Source organism: Colletotrichum fructicola (genome assembly GCF_000319635.2).
Source record: "Colletotrichum fructicola Nara gc5 chromosome Unknown KSG_Nara_v1_contig03, whole genome shotgun sequence".
In the NCBI taxonomy this organism is placed as follows: Eukaryota; Fungi; Ascomycota; class Sordariomycetes; order Glomerellales; family Glomerellaceae; genus Colletotrichum; species Colletotrichum fructicola.
This window is the reverse complement of record NW_027094053.1, coordinates 1,651,199-1,666,315: the sequence shown is the minus strand read 5'-3', so window position 1 is coordinate 1,666,315 and position 15,117 is coordinate 1,651,199. Positions and strand designations below refer to the sequence as shown.

The 15,117-nt window shown below is 60.7% G+C and overlaps 4 protein-coding genes across 4 annotated transcripts; 3 read left to right on the top strand and 1 right to left on the bottom strand.

The window, feature by feature from the left end:
* Positions 1 to 1,880: 1,880 nt before the first annotated feature.
* Positions 1,881 to 2,594, bottom strand: CGGC5_v005246 (uncharacterized protein; the record flags this gene model as incomplete). Its single annotated transcript, XM_032033770.1, has 1 exon — positions 1,881 to 2,594. The coding sequence occupies one exon, from the start codon at positions 2,592 to 2,594 to the stop codon at positions 1,881 to 1,883; it is 714 nt and encodes a 237-aa protein (XP_031893116.1).
* Positions 2,595 to 4,475: 1,881 nt separating this feature from the next.
* CGGC5_v005245 (uncharacterized protein) lies at positions 4,476 to 5,366 on the top strand (the record flags this gene model as incomplete). The annotated part of the gene is made up of 1 exon (XM_032033759.1): positions 4,476 to 5,366. One exon carries the CDS (start codon positions 4,476 to 4,478, stop codon positions 5,364 to 5,366), a length of 891 nt encoding a protein of 296 aa, XP_031893117.1.
* Positions 5,367 to 8,659: 3,293 nt separating this feature from the next.
* CGGC5_v005244 (uncharacterized protein) lies at positions 8,660 to 10,441 on the top strand (the record flags this gene model as incomplete). The annotated part of the gene is made up of 1 exon (XM_032033748.1): positions 8,660 to 10,441. The coding sequence occupies one exon, from the start codon at positions 8,660 to 8,662 to the stop codon at positions 10,439 to 10,441; it is 1,782 nt and encodes a 593-aa protein (XP_031893113.1).
* Positions 10,442 to 12,061: 1,620 nt separating this feature from the next.
* On the top strand, positions 12,062 to 15,070 carry CGGC5_v005243 (Carnosine N-methyltransferase; the record flags this gene model as incomplete). The annotated part of the gene is made up of 4 exons (XM_032033726.2): positions 12,062 to 13,197; positions 13,612 to 13,666; positions 13,788 to 13,900; positions 13,948 to 15,070. 4 exons carry the CDS (start codon positions 12,062 to 12,064, stop codon positions 15,068 to 15,070), a joined length of 2,427 nt encoding a protein of 808 aa, XP_031893523.2.
* Between the last annotated feature and the right edge of the window lie 47 nt (positions 15,071 to 15,117).

Here is a 15,117-nt window from a genome sequence, read left to right as displayed (position 1 = left end):
GGCGGCTTCTTCGTCGTGTTGGCGCGGGGGCGGGCCGGGGCGCTCTTCGGTGTCGTCGGAGCGGCGGCGGCGGCGGCACCGGCCGCTGCAGCCTTGCGGGGAGTTGACGCCGCATTGTTTTCGTTCTTTGGGGTGGAGGGCTTGCTCGAGGCATCGGCGTCGGCCGTTTCTTTCTCGTCGGGTGGTTTAGGAGACATGGTCTGACGTCTGTTAGAGAAGCTTCGCGGCGGATTGGAGCGTCGTACAAGTGCGTCCCGTCTTCAGATGGCGTGGGAGTGACAGGCGTGGGTGAGCTGCATGCTGCCGCAAAGCTAGACAGTCTCGCGCAGTGGAAGTGGACGATTAAAGTACGTAGGAAGAAGAGCAGTCACCGGCGTATCTGAACGAGTGACGGTGAGTCAAGGTGAGTAGGCGAAGGGCAAAAAAGAGTAGGCCGGAGTGTAGGCCGCAGCGGATCAACAGCCAGTCAGCTCCCAGAGGCAAGACACTATGTGCAGCGAGAATGCATGAGAGGGCAGACCGATGACAATCCCGTTGTGTAGGCGGCCGGATTGCACGCACAGGGCAGACAGAGAGAGAGAGTAATGTATCGAAGGTGGTGCAGTGAGTCCGGTCGACGAAGATCGATTTCTGACGAGCAGGCCAGCCCAATGGGACCCCGTCGTTGAGCTGGCACTGCCGGAGTAACCAGTGGATGTTGACGCCGGAGCTTAGACATAAACAAACCGCTGCGGGTGGGGCAGTCAGCACCTTCCTTGCCTTGAGATGAGGCGCTATCAGACTATCAGCAGAGTAGAGTTGACGGCCTGAAGCACGGACATCCATGCCGACGCCCAATCAGCCGCCGCCGTTGCGGCCGGTGGCCCAGGCCTCGCGGTGGCTGCCAGGGAAGACGGTGCAGCGCTTTGCGAAAACAAGACGAGAGGCTTCGGGACGAGGGGGGGGGGATCATTACAAGGATCCCTCCGCCTGGCCTGTCATTGTTTTTGGCGTCCTCCGTCTCTGCGGTTAGCCTTGCTTGGGAGGGGTGCTTTTGACAGCCCGCATCGACCATCATTTCCCACCTCAGCTCGTCAATCTCGGACTCCAGCAGGACGGCCTCTCGCTACAGATCGGATCTCGGGGTTTTGTTTCCCTTTTGATGTCGTCGCTGGACATGTCTGCCAACATTCCCTGCGAGTGCACCCATGCTTGGCGTACGACGAGAAGCAGGCCGCCAGACGGCACCCAGAACAACGCATCTTCATGCGCATCTCGGCCGGACCTCTCCCAGACGACCTCGCCGTCACTGCAACAGCGGGCATCCCAGTCACGTTTGATATCCTGTGCCCCGCCAATCCCGAACCTTGTCCCGCTGCGCTGACGATAACAACACAAATACGCTACGAAATCCCAGCAAGCACGTCCAATAACCCAGTTTGTCAATGTTGACTTTCAAGCTTCCACCTCACTATCAATTCGGTACCAGACATTGTCTCAGACGCTGCACTATCAGCGTCGCATCACGAGTCCTCGCGCCCCTTGCACGAGGCGGGCCCTCGGAGACGTTGGCCCAGTTGAGGCCGCGTCGCGTGGGCTGGATCGAGATCGCCCAGGCGCTGGAGAGACCGTCGCCGTGTCTGGCATTTTCTGCATGGTTCACATCACTCGCAGCACACCACCAACAGGAAAACGCAGATCAGGGTTATCGCCGGCGGCGGCGTGTCGATTATGCACCTAAATGATACCGGAATGCCAGATTACCATCCAGAATGACGGGTATTGTACAAACTCCCATCCATGCGATCCTGCCCTGCCCGAGGACGTATACCAAAGGAAAATGCCACCACCCAATGCAGATGACCAAAATGGATTAACGCCGTGTAATGCTGTGGTGTTGCTCACTCCTTGGAGGGCAACAGAAACCGGACCTTCTTCTTTGGCTTTGCAACCTCTACGTCTTTGCCCATGTCTGCGTCCTCCTCCATGTCGCTGACAGCGCCGATGCTGCTGCCCAGCTCGCTCAGCAGCTCCTCCTCCGTCTCCTCCTCAATCGACCACACGTCCGGGCTGGGCTCGCGCCAGACGTGCTGCTGCCGGTGGCGGAAAGACACGCTGTGCTGGCGGCCCCGCCCGGCGGGACGCACCGATGTCCGGCCCCGGCTCGGCGACAACAGGGCGTCCGGATGCGTCTTTGACCGCTTAGACTTGACGCCGTCGATGGTGAAGTCCCGCAGGCTGAACGGGACGCAAAAGCCTTGTGGCGCAAAGCGGATGTAGTCTTCTTCGTCGTCCTCCTCTGGCGTCGCCAAGTCCGACAGGTCGGGTACAGGCGGCGACTTGCGGCCCTTGGCCTTGTCCAACCCGTCGAGGCTCGAAGGGCTGACGCTGCGTACAATCTCGCGGGGGCTGCTGTCCTCGATCCCGGCGTCGAAATCCATCATGTCGACGTCCTCGTCCTCCTCCAAGTCGGGCGCCGGCGTGAGAAAATAGGTGAGGGGATCCTCGTCAATGTCGTCGAGGGTGGGGTAATCTTTGGGCGTCGTCGGCATCAGGCGCACCTGGGTAGGCGGCCAGGAATCCCGCCGGCTTGGTGAGGTTGGTGTGTGAGGCATTGTGAATGTTGCCGCTTGGGCGTTGTTGATATATAGGCGACTGAGAGCCCTCGCCGGCCTGGCCGGCTCAAGTGTGGCACCAAACGAAAGCGACGAGAGTAATCCGCGTACAGCACGTAACGCGATGTGGTGAAACGTGACGGACAGCTGGTCGAGGCGACGGCTCGTATTTATAGCCGCATCACAGCCTCGACGAGGCGGACGCTCGCCGACCTGCCTGGCTTCCCACCACACCTGGGCCTCCCACACCGACAAGGATCACGGCTGGCTGGTGATTCGGCTCAGTCATGTCGGCCAGCCCAGATGTGCCTTGTATGGCCTGGAGAAGGTGGTCACCAGCGTGAATGGTCCGGCGCTGAGGTCTCAAAATCGCGGGGCAGCCAGCCACCGCCAACCCCCACGTGGAGGAGGCCTGCGAGGGCGTGACTCTGTAGCCGCCACGGCCGACCTAAAGAGCAGTGCAGCGCCATAAGAGGAGTTGCGCGTCCAAAAGTGGTGGTAAGCTGAGCCCATCTGCATCCGTGTTCTGTCGCAACTCAGGTTGGAATGTCAGAAATCCGGCATTTTGGTTACTTCGCGCTGGTCCGTGAGGGTGCTGTCAGGTGCAACTATCGCGGCTTATGAATAAGCTGAGACAGGCCGGCAGGCAACCACTACACATTTCTGTTGGAGGCCGAGTCAGGCAGATGACTGTTTCTGCCCACCACAGCCAACCGACGCTGCCGAATACTGGCACTAGGTCTCCCGTCTGATCGGGGTTGGAAAGTGCAGCAAGGAATGCGCAAGACAGGAATTCGCTAGCCTGCGCGAGGAGCAAGTTTTGGTCAACCTCCCACGCTTGTCGGGGCGACTGGCGTACCTTGCATGACGCCTCGCGGTGGCGCATTTGAGTCAACTCGCGCGGCCTCACTGGATGTGCAGCAATTCAGAGCTGCCTCGTTCTCGTATGAAGAAAGGAGTCAGCCATTCTCAGCCGCGAGAGGATCGCCAGGGTGCATGAACCGCTGCGAGATGGATGCAGTCAGACACGGCCGCTCTTTTCTCTGGGAACAACGAGATGCGAACTGTGGAAACCCCAGACGGCAACACAGACGACGACTAGTCGAAACGAAGCAGCTCAAGTTTGTCTCGACGTCAAGTCAGGTGCCTTGCCGACTGTGTACATGTTGCGTCATGACTTGGATTTGACAAGGCCGGACGAACGTCTCCTTGGACTCGAACCGCTGCCATCCCATGGAAAGATGAATCACGACCCGTGGTGGGACTTTCGGCTACGGGCCGTGATCGAACGTGACCGGTCTGTGGAGTCTCCGCGCCGACATCAGCCTGCCGCGCAAACACGCTCTAGTATCGGGTGACACAAGTGTTCCCTGATTGCATTTAGTGACAAGCAACCAGTCGCAAGTGAGATGATATCCCTGCTTACGTCCCACGTAAGAGGGCACCGCCGTAGTCTGCACCATCAAATGAGGGGCAGCCGGGTTTGCGGCCTCATTGGCACGCAGCAGATGCAGGCAGACTGGGACGCGGAGGCATCATCAGCCGGCTGCCCGGATAAGAGCCAGAGGTAGCAATGGCTGTGAGGGGTCATTTCTCGCAATGGAGGTGGCTCAGCTCGATACTTTCGGGTGGGGGAGCACGGAGCAGCTGCGCGGTGCCCCGGACGGACGAAGAATGTGGGCGTGAAGCTTGGGCCACTCCTCCCCGGCTCTCATGGATTCGCCACGTGACCCACTCAACGGTCTGGGGAAGGAGGATGCCTGCTTTATGCCATCCGAAGCTTCAACCGTGTTCCAACTTCAGAGGTTCTTTTGACTACATCAGATCCATTGAATACCACTGTTTGCTAGGTCAAATTCGCTTTCAACAAAACATTCCAGCATGCTCGTCCAGCTTCCATCCACGGCGTCCTCCTCCATGTTGCTGCGGATGGTCACCCAGAACGTCCGGTACGCCACCAAGAGTCCGACACCAAAGGAGAAGCCGTGGAGCTTTCGCGGTCCCAAGCTCATCAACCAGCTGGACTTCATCACAGCTGGTCACGAGTCTGCCTTCATCTGCCTCCAGGAAGTGCTCTACTCCCAGCTCCAAGAGATCCAATCATGGCTCGGCCCGGGATGGGCACACATTGGAGTCGGCCGGGACGATGGTAAGCGAGCGGGAGAGTTTTCCCCCGTCTTTTACCAAGTCGATCGCTGGCAGTGTGAGCGCAACGAGACACTATGGCTGAGCAAGACCCCGGGCAAGCCCTCCAGAGGATGGGATGCCGTCCTCAACCGCATCGTCACCGTCGGCGAGTTTGTCGACAAGCAGACCGACGCGAGAGTGGTTGTTATGAGCACCCACTTTGACCACATCGGCGTCAAGGCGCGGGAGGAGAGCGCCAAGCTCCTCCTCAAGATTGCCCGCGACTGGAGCAAAGGCGCCAACGGAAAGCCACCCACCACAGTCCTCCTTGCAGGCGACTTCAACAGCACGCCAGAAGACAACGCATACAAGACCATGGTCTCACCAGACTCGGGCATGGTTGACGTGTCCGCCAGAGTGCCAAAGGAGAAACGATACGGAAACGAAATCACCTACACCTCGTTTGAAGAGCCGAACGAGACGCCGTCGAGGATCGACTTTTTGTTTGTACAAGATCCAAGCCCGGCCACCGTGAGGACGTTTGGCGTGCTGTCGAACAAGTTTGACGATGACGTCTACTTATCCGACCACAGGCCTGTCGTCGCGGACGTGGAAAAACCCGTGCTACGGCCAGCCAGCTTTTGATCAGTATCGGGGGAGGCGTGGCCTGAGTGCGATGCCACGCAATCTGGGTATCACAAACCTAGCAGATCTAGACTGCCCGATCCTCCGAGACTCCTGCATGACTAGCATGTTGGACGCAGCCAATATTAAAACTGCAAACTTCAAGACAGCGGCCACACAAGTCGCGAGCTGACAAAAGCGCCCTCCCGAAGGCTCCCGCGCCGGACTCTATTCATCTCAAGTAGAGAATGAGACCGTTCCGGCAGACTACGTTACCTGTGGCGCCGGGACGCTTTTGATAGTGGCGTCGAGGGAATATGCCTCGACCGAAAAGGCGGTGTGGTTCCGGTGTGGTGTCGCGCCTGCGCTCCACAGCCAGCAATCGCCGTCGATCCGTCCGCCCCGAAATCTAGACAGTTGAGTCCATTCCTCGAGGGACAGCCCTGTGCATCTTGAGGTCTACGATTGCCCTGCGATTGCCCGACTATGCACTCATGGCGTGCATCAGATCTGGGGATCTCATGCTTACGTCGACGTTGACATCGACAGCGTTCTCAACAGCGACGGCCGAGAACGTAGAGTCTCCGGATTCCCTCCCCCGGCTCGTTCGTGCTCAGATGGCTGGGCTCCACCCTCGACACGACCACTTGCATTCGACAGCCACGCAGCCATGAGAGGCTCCGGGAGGGCCTCAGTCGTTCCCGTTCCGGCATGTCCTCGCGCTAGGCGGGCAAACAGGCCGGGGCCACTGTTGAGGAGCATGCGGGAGAAATGCGCAGTGATGTGCAACACGAATGGAGCGCAACGCCATCTTCTCAATCCACCGGTTCACCCATGGGCCTGGTTGTCCTGTACGGCAGAGACTGAACATCTCCGCAGTGTCTCTCCCAACGGCACGTTCAAGAGACATTCGCAGACGGGGTGTGCTCTTGAGCCCGAATCGGGCCCCGCCAATCAGACGGGAGGCCGGTGGCTGTTCGAGACCACACCGGGAGATGACGGCCAATGGGAAGCGCACAGTAGCAACCGTGGCAGTGTCCGAAAGCACCGCATCAACTGCAACGATGCCGATCCGTTGCGGTCCTGCCAACGGGCAACAAATCTCGAACACGCCCGGGCGAAACATTACGGCTACACAAAGCGCAAGGATGGATCTGGCCCTGGCCGCAGCGCAGCATCCAGCAGTGTGATGCCATCTCACATCGTGGTGCGCGGAGCCAGACCCTGCTGGGCAACAGCGAAGCCATCTGCAGAATGGAGATGGACCGATGACTCCCATTGCCGACCCGGATCCGCCCTATGAGACGAAGCAGCGGGCCCGGTTTGCAGGAGACTGCATTCCAGGCCGGGTGGGTCGCGTCGTGATTGGGCTCTCCGGAGCGGCCTGGTGTGCTGGCCTCCAGAGCCTGCATCGTGTGCAGACTCTGCCAGCGCTGAAGGCAACCGTTTGTTCGCACCGGTGCTCAGTCTGGGTCGCGCACCATTCATCTATGCTGACGCTGAGGTTTTTTTCGTGCCCACAAGTCGACGAGACACAAACGTTGACGACAAAACCCGATTTAGCCAGATGTCTTCAAACAGGTGAAGGCGCGGTAAACGATTGGATGCCGGCTCCTGTCTGTCAGCATCTTTGACTGTTGATACCCAAAGGCCAAGCCTGTTGCAGGGTCAGGCATGAAATCAGCACGCAGACTGAAAATTTCAACCGAAAAGGGCACAACGCACCACACATGCTCCGTCATCTTGAGTGGCACCCCCCGTCTGGTTTGGCCCTGGAGGTGGATCTCCCGCGCACGCGGAGACTCCCAGCCAAAAAAACGAAGCCCAAGGGACGCAGGCTCCATGTCCTCACCCCCCTGTGAGGCGGATGTGCTGTTGGAGATTTCGATGCTCGAACCTCGGGATAACAGCACACAATTGACTCACGAGCGCGCACAAAACGTCTGCGCCTGTGGTTTGGATTTCAGTGACAGTTGGTGGCACAAGATAACCCTGGCTGACAGGGCCCCCGATCACCCAGGCCGTCCAGGGAATCCACTGCAACGGTCGCGGACGGGAAGAAACGAAAGACAAGCTTCTCCACAGTTGGGCCTGAGTGCGTTCTGGCGCTGACTCGAAGCGGCGGCGATTTGCACCGGCGCCAACACAAGCACCAAAGCCAGGGGCCGCCCAGTTTCCCAACTTTGCGGTCAATTGCGGTGTCGAGGATTCCCTGGTCCCGTCAGAGAACGACAGCCAGCCAGCAGCAGAGGCCAGACGACGACGCCAGCACGCCAGCTGAGCTTCCTTGCTCCCACGCGGTGGAGCTGAGGCTATTGGCTTAGCTCGCTATCTGGGACCGTTCCATTTCTGTCCATGAGCCCAAGAATCCCATCCTGCCAGGGCTGGGACAACGGGGCAAGGGAGGTTGACGGCGAATTGCCCTGGTCTCCAGACCAACTGGGCCTCGCTTGAATGCCGTCCCAGCTGCCAATGCTCGTCGTAGTGTACACTGCACATCGCGGGCATCGTCACCACGAAACACGGTCCTCGGGATCCGATTTCAAAGCCGGCGACGAGCTCGCAACCACAGCCACACCTGCCCTCGGGCTATCGACCACGCTGGCCGGCCATTGGAGTGACACTGGACGGCGGCAGAGCACCCCGGGCAACCAGCGACATCATCTGCTGTCAGGTCCTTTTTTTGCTGCGAACACGCCCCTCCACGTCCCCTGCCAGCACCACCGACCCCACGATTGGCCTCTGCATTTTTCTCCCCCTCAAAAAGAATTGTTCGGCTGCGCACACGCCTCCTCCCTCCGAGCGATTCCTCTTGCTCTGTCTCTCTCTCTCTCTCGCTCACTCAGCAGCCGTAGCATGGCACGGAACGGTGCACAACAAGCAAAAGTAATAAGATGCTGGTCTCGTCCAGCCCGCCCAAGCGTCCAGTCCGTATTTTTGTGCGTTTCAACAGACCACATCGCCTCTTCTGACGTTCGACAGCAATACAGTGCTCCGTTCGACACCACACCAACGAACGCATCACGCCCAATTTCACACCCCATCCCGGTCGATTCTCATACCCACAAATACGGGCCCTCCCTCCATCAGATAGTGGTCGCATCCCCTTCCGGATCCCCACCGTCCTCCTCCCTCGCCCTCTGTACAAAAAAGTTCCCGCTCCCACGCACGCTGTTCCCACCAACTCATTGCTCTCCAAGAACTCGCAACACACTCACGATTGCACACGCCTCCTCCGAGGCTCATTTGCCTCTACACACTAGTCGCTCGACTGCGAGCAAACACACATTCACCAGCCATCTGATCCCACCGCTATGGCAGGCAAAGTTGCCTACGTACAAGACGCTGAAGACGACGCCGGCTCCGCTCTCGAGGGCGCTGAGAGGACGTACGCCCGTTCGGTTGCACCCAGCAGCCCCCAAAAGCACACGGCCAACGTTGCCAGACCCCGACCCAAGGAAAAGAAGATGAGAAGAACATCCATCCAGGACCCAGGTCTGACCGACTCGGACGACACCGTCAACGACCCCACGACGGCCAAGTATGAGCGCCAGAGACACGAAAGGGTCAACGAGAGGAGCGGGGAGGAGCGCCGTCGAAGGAAGAAGGACGAACAGAGGCCTGTCGACCGCCGCGAACAAGAGAGGCCCAAGAAGCCTGCCGTCCGGCCCCCGGTGAAGAGCGTCAAGACGGCCCCGGTCGTCCACACGCAACAGCCTGACGAGTACCGGAGGCCGCGCTTCGAAGACGACTCCTCGCAGTATGGCATCCAGCCGGCACAGGGACACCGCCCGAGAGGCATGTCGAACCGACCCAACAGCTACTACGGACAAGGCACCCGGCCGCCCCCGGCGAATGAGCGCTGGTATGCTCAGAACGCCCCGTCGCCGTACGCCCCCTCTCCGATGGCCCCATCGCCGATGCAGCCGCTGCCGCCGATGCCCCAGCAGTCCCCCTTCACACCGGGCATGCCCTATGCTCATCCGCAGGAATGGGCCCAGCCTGGCGGCATGCCGTACCCCGCGCCGCCGTCTTCGGCAAGCGACTACTTCCCACCGCCTCACCATGCACCACCCCCTCATCATCCAGGGCCTCCCCAGCCGGCACCCGGACAGACCCACCTCGCCCAGCGCTTCCAGAGACCCTCGTCCGCCATGGGCCATCGCTCCATCTCGGACTCGTACGAACATGACCCGTACGAGAAGGAGCAGATGCCCAGGCGGCGGTCGGTCAAGATCCGCCCGGCCGAGGGCGATCCCCGGCAGCCCAGAGACGACCCCCGACAGCTCATGCCGCCGCCGCCGCGCCCAAAGACAAGCCAGCCGACCCGGCAGGCTGTCAAGGGTCCACCCCGCCAGAAGCCGGCCCCCAAGATGCCGCCCCCACGCCAGATTGCACACACTAGCTACGACTCTGACGCCTTTGACGACGAAGATTCTCTTTACCAGCAGGTCGTGCACTACGAATACGACGACGGTGTCGTGGACCGCCCTCGCGCCCATCGTCGGCGCTCCAGCGCATACAGCCGTGAGGGCTACTCCATTGAGCCTGCGGGCCGCACCCGCCGTCACTCGTACATGGCCGCCGCCGACAGCTACCCGGAGCCAAAGTTCGGCAGCTACTCGGAGCACAAGATGGCCGAGGCCCAGCACGCTGCCATGGCGTACCAGAACGGCGTCAGCGGCGGCCCCACGGCGCCTCTGACCGCCGCTGCCCTCAAGGCCAAGCAGAGCAAGAGCAGCCGGTCCAGCGGCAGCAGCGAGAGCCGCGACGACAGCGAGTACCGACAGAGCGCCACGACGCGGACCACGCGGTCCTCGGCTATCGAGAGCGAGGACGTCACCATCAAGGTTACCGGCAGCGCCGTTCTCAAGATTGGCGGTGCCGAGATCCAGTGCCAGGATGGCGGCGAAATCAACATCACCCAGCCGAGCCGCAACGGCGGCAGCGACCGGGCCAGCACGGTCTACTCGGACGACCGCCCGAGCCGCAGGGACTCACGCCCGCTGCCCATCCGTGCCCGCGCCGACTCGTGGAACCGCAGCCAGGTCAGCGACTACAGCTATGCTCCGCAGGCCAGGCCGCCCTTCTTTTGAGCGGCCACGATGATGACGAAGTTGACGAAGCGATGGAGTTTCCTACGATTTCATTGAAGCGAGCGTTTTGCATTGTATCGATACGATTGCTTCTCTTCTCTGCATTGAGGTTGACGCTCGTCTCCCCATTGTTACCACCTTTCTATTTGCATTTCTTATACCATTTGAACGAATCATGTATATGCAGGCTCAGACAGGGAGCCTCGAGGACGTATGGAATTTGTATGCTGGGACGCGATAATGGGTCAATGTTTTTCTTCTTTTCTGGGCATACGCGGAGGAGAGGCCTCTCTTGGCTACCCCCGGGTGATGGCTGTCGTGCCTGCGACACTACTCGCCCTGACCGCGCGTCGGGGCGGAGCAGTGTGTCGCATTTTCAGCACGGCGTACGAGTCGGACACGTTGATAGACAACCTGTATGGGCAATCCAGGAAGTCCGCACTTCCTGCGCAATTAGGGAGGGTGGCATGTGGGAAATTGTCATGGCCATCATCGGGATTCGCTTCTAGATCATTTGGAGGATACCATTTTGTAGTGGCGGCCCGCGAAGGGTGGCCCGGTTGGGGGAAAAAAGGATACGGATAGGTGTTGCGGATGACTTGCCCTTTGAGCGGCGAGACAGATACCCCTAGCATGGCTGAGCCATATAGGCCGCAATTGAAATGAAATGTTGGAACAGTAACCGCTCTGATCGTCCAATTGTCTCGTGATGTGCCCACCAGTCCGGTCAGGTCGTAGACGCACGCCCTTCATCCCACGAGGGAGGGCGATCAGTTTCCGTTCCAGGCAGTCCGATCGACGAGCAGCATTCGCGGGATGCCTCAGAGTTTTGCGCCTGTCATCTCTTTTGCCTTTCAGGTCCAATGAGAAGGGGTGAACGTGTTGGCCGAGCTTGCCCGCAGGGGTTTGCAGAGCCCGTCAGCGTGCTGTAGTTGGCGCTGACGGACGTGACACAGACTTGAAACGGCACAGGAATAGGGCGTAGGTCTCTTTTTGGCGGCCTGCGATGTGTGAAGCGACGATGTCTGAGTTGACTGCGCGGACGGGGCTCAAACGTTTAGTTCCGTGCGGGAGCGGGATCCGCCGCCCGTTGCGCCGTTTGCCGTTTGCTGGGATGGTTTCTGTGACGGGACGACGGAAATGGAAGGTTCGTGGACGGTGGTGATTGGGTGGTGCGGTTGCTGGGCAACGCGCGGGTCTATTGACTCGCGACGTCATTGGGGGATGGTGGCAACAGATGCAACTCGAGGAAGCGGGATGCAGGAAAAAAGCATGCTATATCAGGTCAGCACCCAGTGAGAGGGACTCACTGGCAAAATCCAAAAAAGAGGAAGCAGGGAAACCCGTGCTGGACCCCGGTTGGCATACTCCCCCCACCAACCACCTCAGTTGTACGCATCCCAGCCACATGATTTTTGGTTTCTATAGGAACAACCATCCACCACGCAGGTGGCCAGGCAACTCTTCTCTGCACTCTTCCCCATCCATCCGCAATCTGATTTTCCTGCCCTTCGCCTTCAATCTGAAGAGTGGGCTTAGCATTCCATCAACACCACGAGATTGTCTCACCGATATCGAATCCGACCTTTGCACCATCCATCGTCACCGAATATCGACACCATGGCTCCGGCCGTCGTCAACGGCCTGGCGCAGCACGCCCGCTCCGTCATCTCGGGCGGGCTCTCGAGCCTTCCGCAGACGGCAGACATCACGGCGAGAGGGTTCGACCCGGCCGTCGGCCCCCTCGTCGCCAGATCCATCCTCGCCGCCCGTGACGGCACGCCGGCGAAGGAAGACCCAAAGAGCGGCGTCACAAGCCCCGGCGACATCAACAACACGGCCATTTTTGTGCTGTTCGGCCTGATCGGCGCGGCCTTTGTCGTCACCGGCATCTGGTTCTTTTTCTGGGCCAAGAACGGTGGCTTCTACTTCAAGGAGGACGACTGGGACGACTACAAGTCGACCGTCCTGCGCCGCAAGGGACCCAACGGCACCATCCTGTCCAACGCCACCAAGTCGACAAAGCTCGGGGGCGGCAGCGTGTACAAGGACTACGACGACAACCAGACCAGCATCTCGGGCACCACGCTGTCGGGCATCACTGCGGGCGCGAGCGACATCGCCGCCCGCGAGAAGCGTGAACGCAAGAAGGAGAAGCGGCGCAGGGAGAAGAAGGAGGGACGCCACAGCGAGAAGCGATCCCGCCGGAACAACGACGAGGCCAGCGTCCTCATCGACGAAGAGGCGGAGCGTGAGGCCAAGCAGCACCTGAGGTCGTACCGCCACGAGAGGCCTGCCCGCGTCGGCGGCATGAACAAGGAGTCGGAGTCGTCCGAGTGGGACGGCTCCACCAACCCCACCGAGTCGTCCGTGTCATCCAACCTGCTGTCGAACCGCGAGACAACGCCCACGTCGACCCCGGCCAAGGGCGGCATCCGCAAGGTGTACAGCACGGCAGACCGCAACGAGGAGCGTGAGCGCCAGCGCATCCGCGCCGAGGCCAAGAGGCTGCAGGAGAAGGGCCGCTCAGCCGGCAGCTCCAGACGCGACTTCAGCTTCCAGCGCGCCAGCACGATCGCCGAGGACCAGGCCACCCGCGGATACGCTCTGCCGCCGCCCCAGGAGGAGCCGGAGCCCAGCGTCCCCGGCGCCTGGACCGAGAGCGACATTACCAGCGCCGTCGAGAGCGACTACGGCAACAAGTCGTACCACCACGTCATCCCCGGGCTGAGCAGCCAGAGCGCTGTGAGCAGCGAGTACGCAGACGAGAGACGGAAGAAGAGACACGCCCGTCGTCACCGTGATCACTGAGGGGACTGGGTGGGAGGACAATTGATTGGCGAGCATTGCAACTCTTGGCGTTGGGATTGATAATGAGGACTGGGACTATGTAGATTAGCACGCGTTCATGTAGATTGACGGATAAACGACTCATGGTATTGTCGGACGTATACAAACAAATTGTCATTCATTCGGTGTGCTGGGAGGTGATGTCGAGGTGAGGTCGAAGTCACGCTGTGACCGTGCGAGCACAGTGTAAAGATCTTCTGGGGACCCGATTGGTAATGGCGGGGGCCGTTCTAGCCCCGCGTCCCCAGGTGAGTGCGACGCGCCGCTGTCGGGGCAGTCGCTGCTGGTGAAAACACCGGATACCATGATGTCGCGATAAGCCCCTCCATTCACCCCAAGGAGGAAGCCCCGGTCGCCCGACGAAGAAAACCAAAAGTATGTTGTTCTCCAGGACTTGGGCGGAGCGGAGCGCCCTGTCGCCGCCACAGCAGTCCCGACTGCCCCTCCTTGCACCGCGGCCGCCCGCCGAAAACTCAGAACTGACGAGCGTGTTGAGGACCCGACCACCCGCGTCAAAATGGCCGACGACGAGCAATGGAACGGCATGGAGAGCACCATGGAGGACCCGGAGGAGACCAAGGTCATCTTTTGTGCCCTGGACTCGTTTCTGTGAGTGTGGTCGTGTTTCTTTGGTGACCGCAGACTGACACGCGCAGCCAATATGCCAAGGTGGCTCACTTCAACGTCACTCACCTGAGGAGGCAGTCGTTCTACGCGCTGCCCCAGGCCCACTGGCAGATGCTGGCGGCCCCTCCCTTCAACTTCTTGGACACGCTGGAGCGCACGGATGAGGCCATCGACACCAACGCGGAGCTCGCGAGGGCGATTGCGCAGAACGGGCTGCGGTCCTGCGGTGGTGTAGACCCTGGCAGCGGCGAGCCCAGGATGCCCGACGAGTGGGTGGGCGTGGCCAAGCACAACGACACCGACAAGGCCCGGAGCACCCTGCGCCAGTTCTTCCGCGACTGGTCGGCCGACGGTGCGGAGGAGCGCCGCGCGTGCTACGGCCCCGTGCTGGACGCCGTCGCTCGCGAGCGCCAAGACGCCGCCGCCGCCCCGCTGAAGGTGCTCGTCCCGGGCGCAGGCCTGGCCCGTCTCGTGTTCGAGCTGTGCCGCGCGGGCCACGACGCGGAGGGCAACGAGATCTCCTACCACCAGCTGCTCGCCTCCTCGTACATTCTCAACTGCACGACCGGGCCGGGGCAGCACACAGTCTACCCCTGGGTGCACTCCTTCTCCAACCACCGCACGCGGACGAACCATCTGAGGAGCTGCGCGATCCCCGATATCCACCCGGCCTCCGCGCTCGCGGCCGCGGGCCCGTCGGTCGGTTCCATGAGCATGTGCGCGGCCGACTTTCTCTGCCTGTACGCCGACGCCGAGCACGCGGGCGCCTACGACGCGGTGGCGACAGTCTTCTTCCTCGACACCGCGCCGAATCTGATACGCTACCTCGAGACCATCCATCACTGCCTGCGGCCCGGGGGCGTGCTCATCAACTTTGGGCCCCTGCTGTGGCACTTTGAGAACAACGCTCCCGGGAACCACGGCAAAGACACGGACGGCGACGGGGAGCACGACTACAACAACTCGTCGGGCATTGCCGACCCCGGCAGCTTCGAGCTGAGCGACGACGAGGTCATGGCGCTGGTGGAAAGGGTCGGGTTCGTCGTCGAGCGCCGCGAGACGGGCATTGAGGCGCCCTACATCCACGACCGCGAGAGCATGTTGTCGACGACGTACCGGGCGAGTTTCTGGGTGGCCCGCAAGCCGCGGTAGCATCTTCTGTCACAGCGAATAGCATCATAGACGGGCATGGTAATACA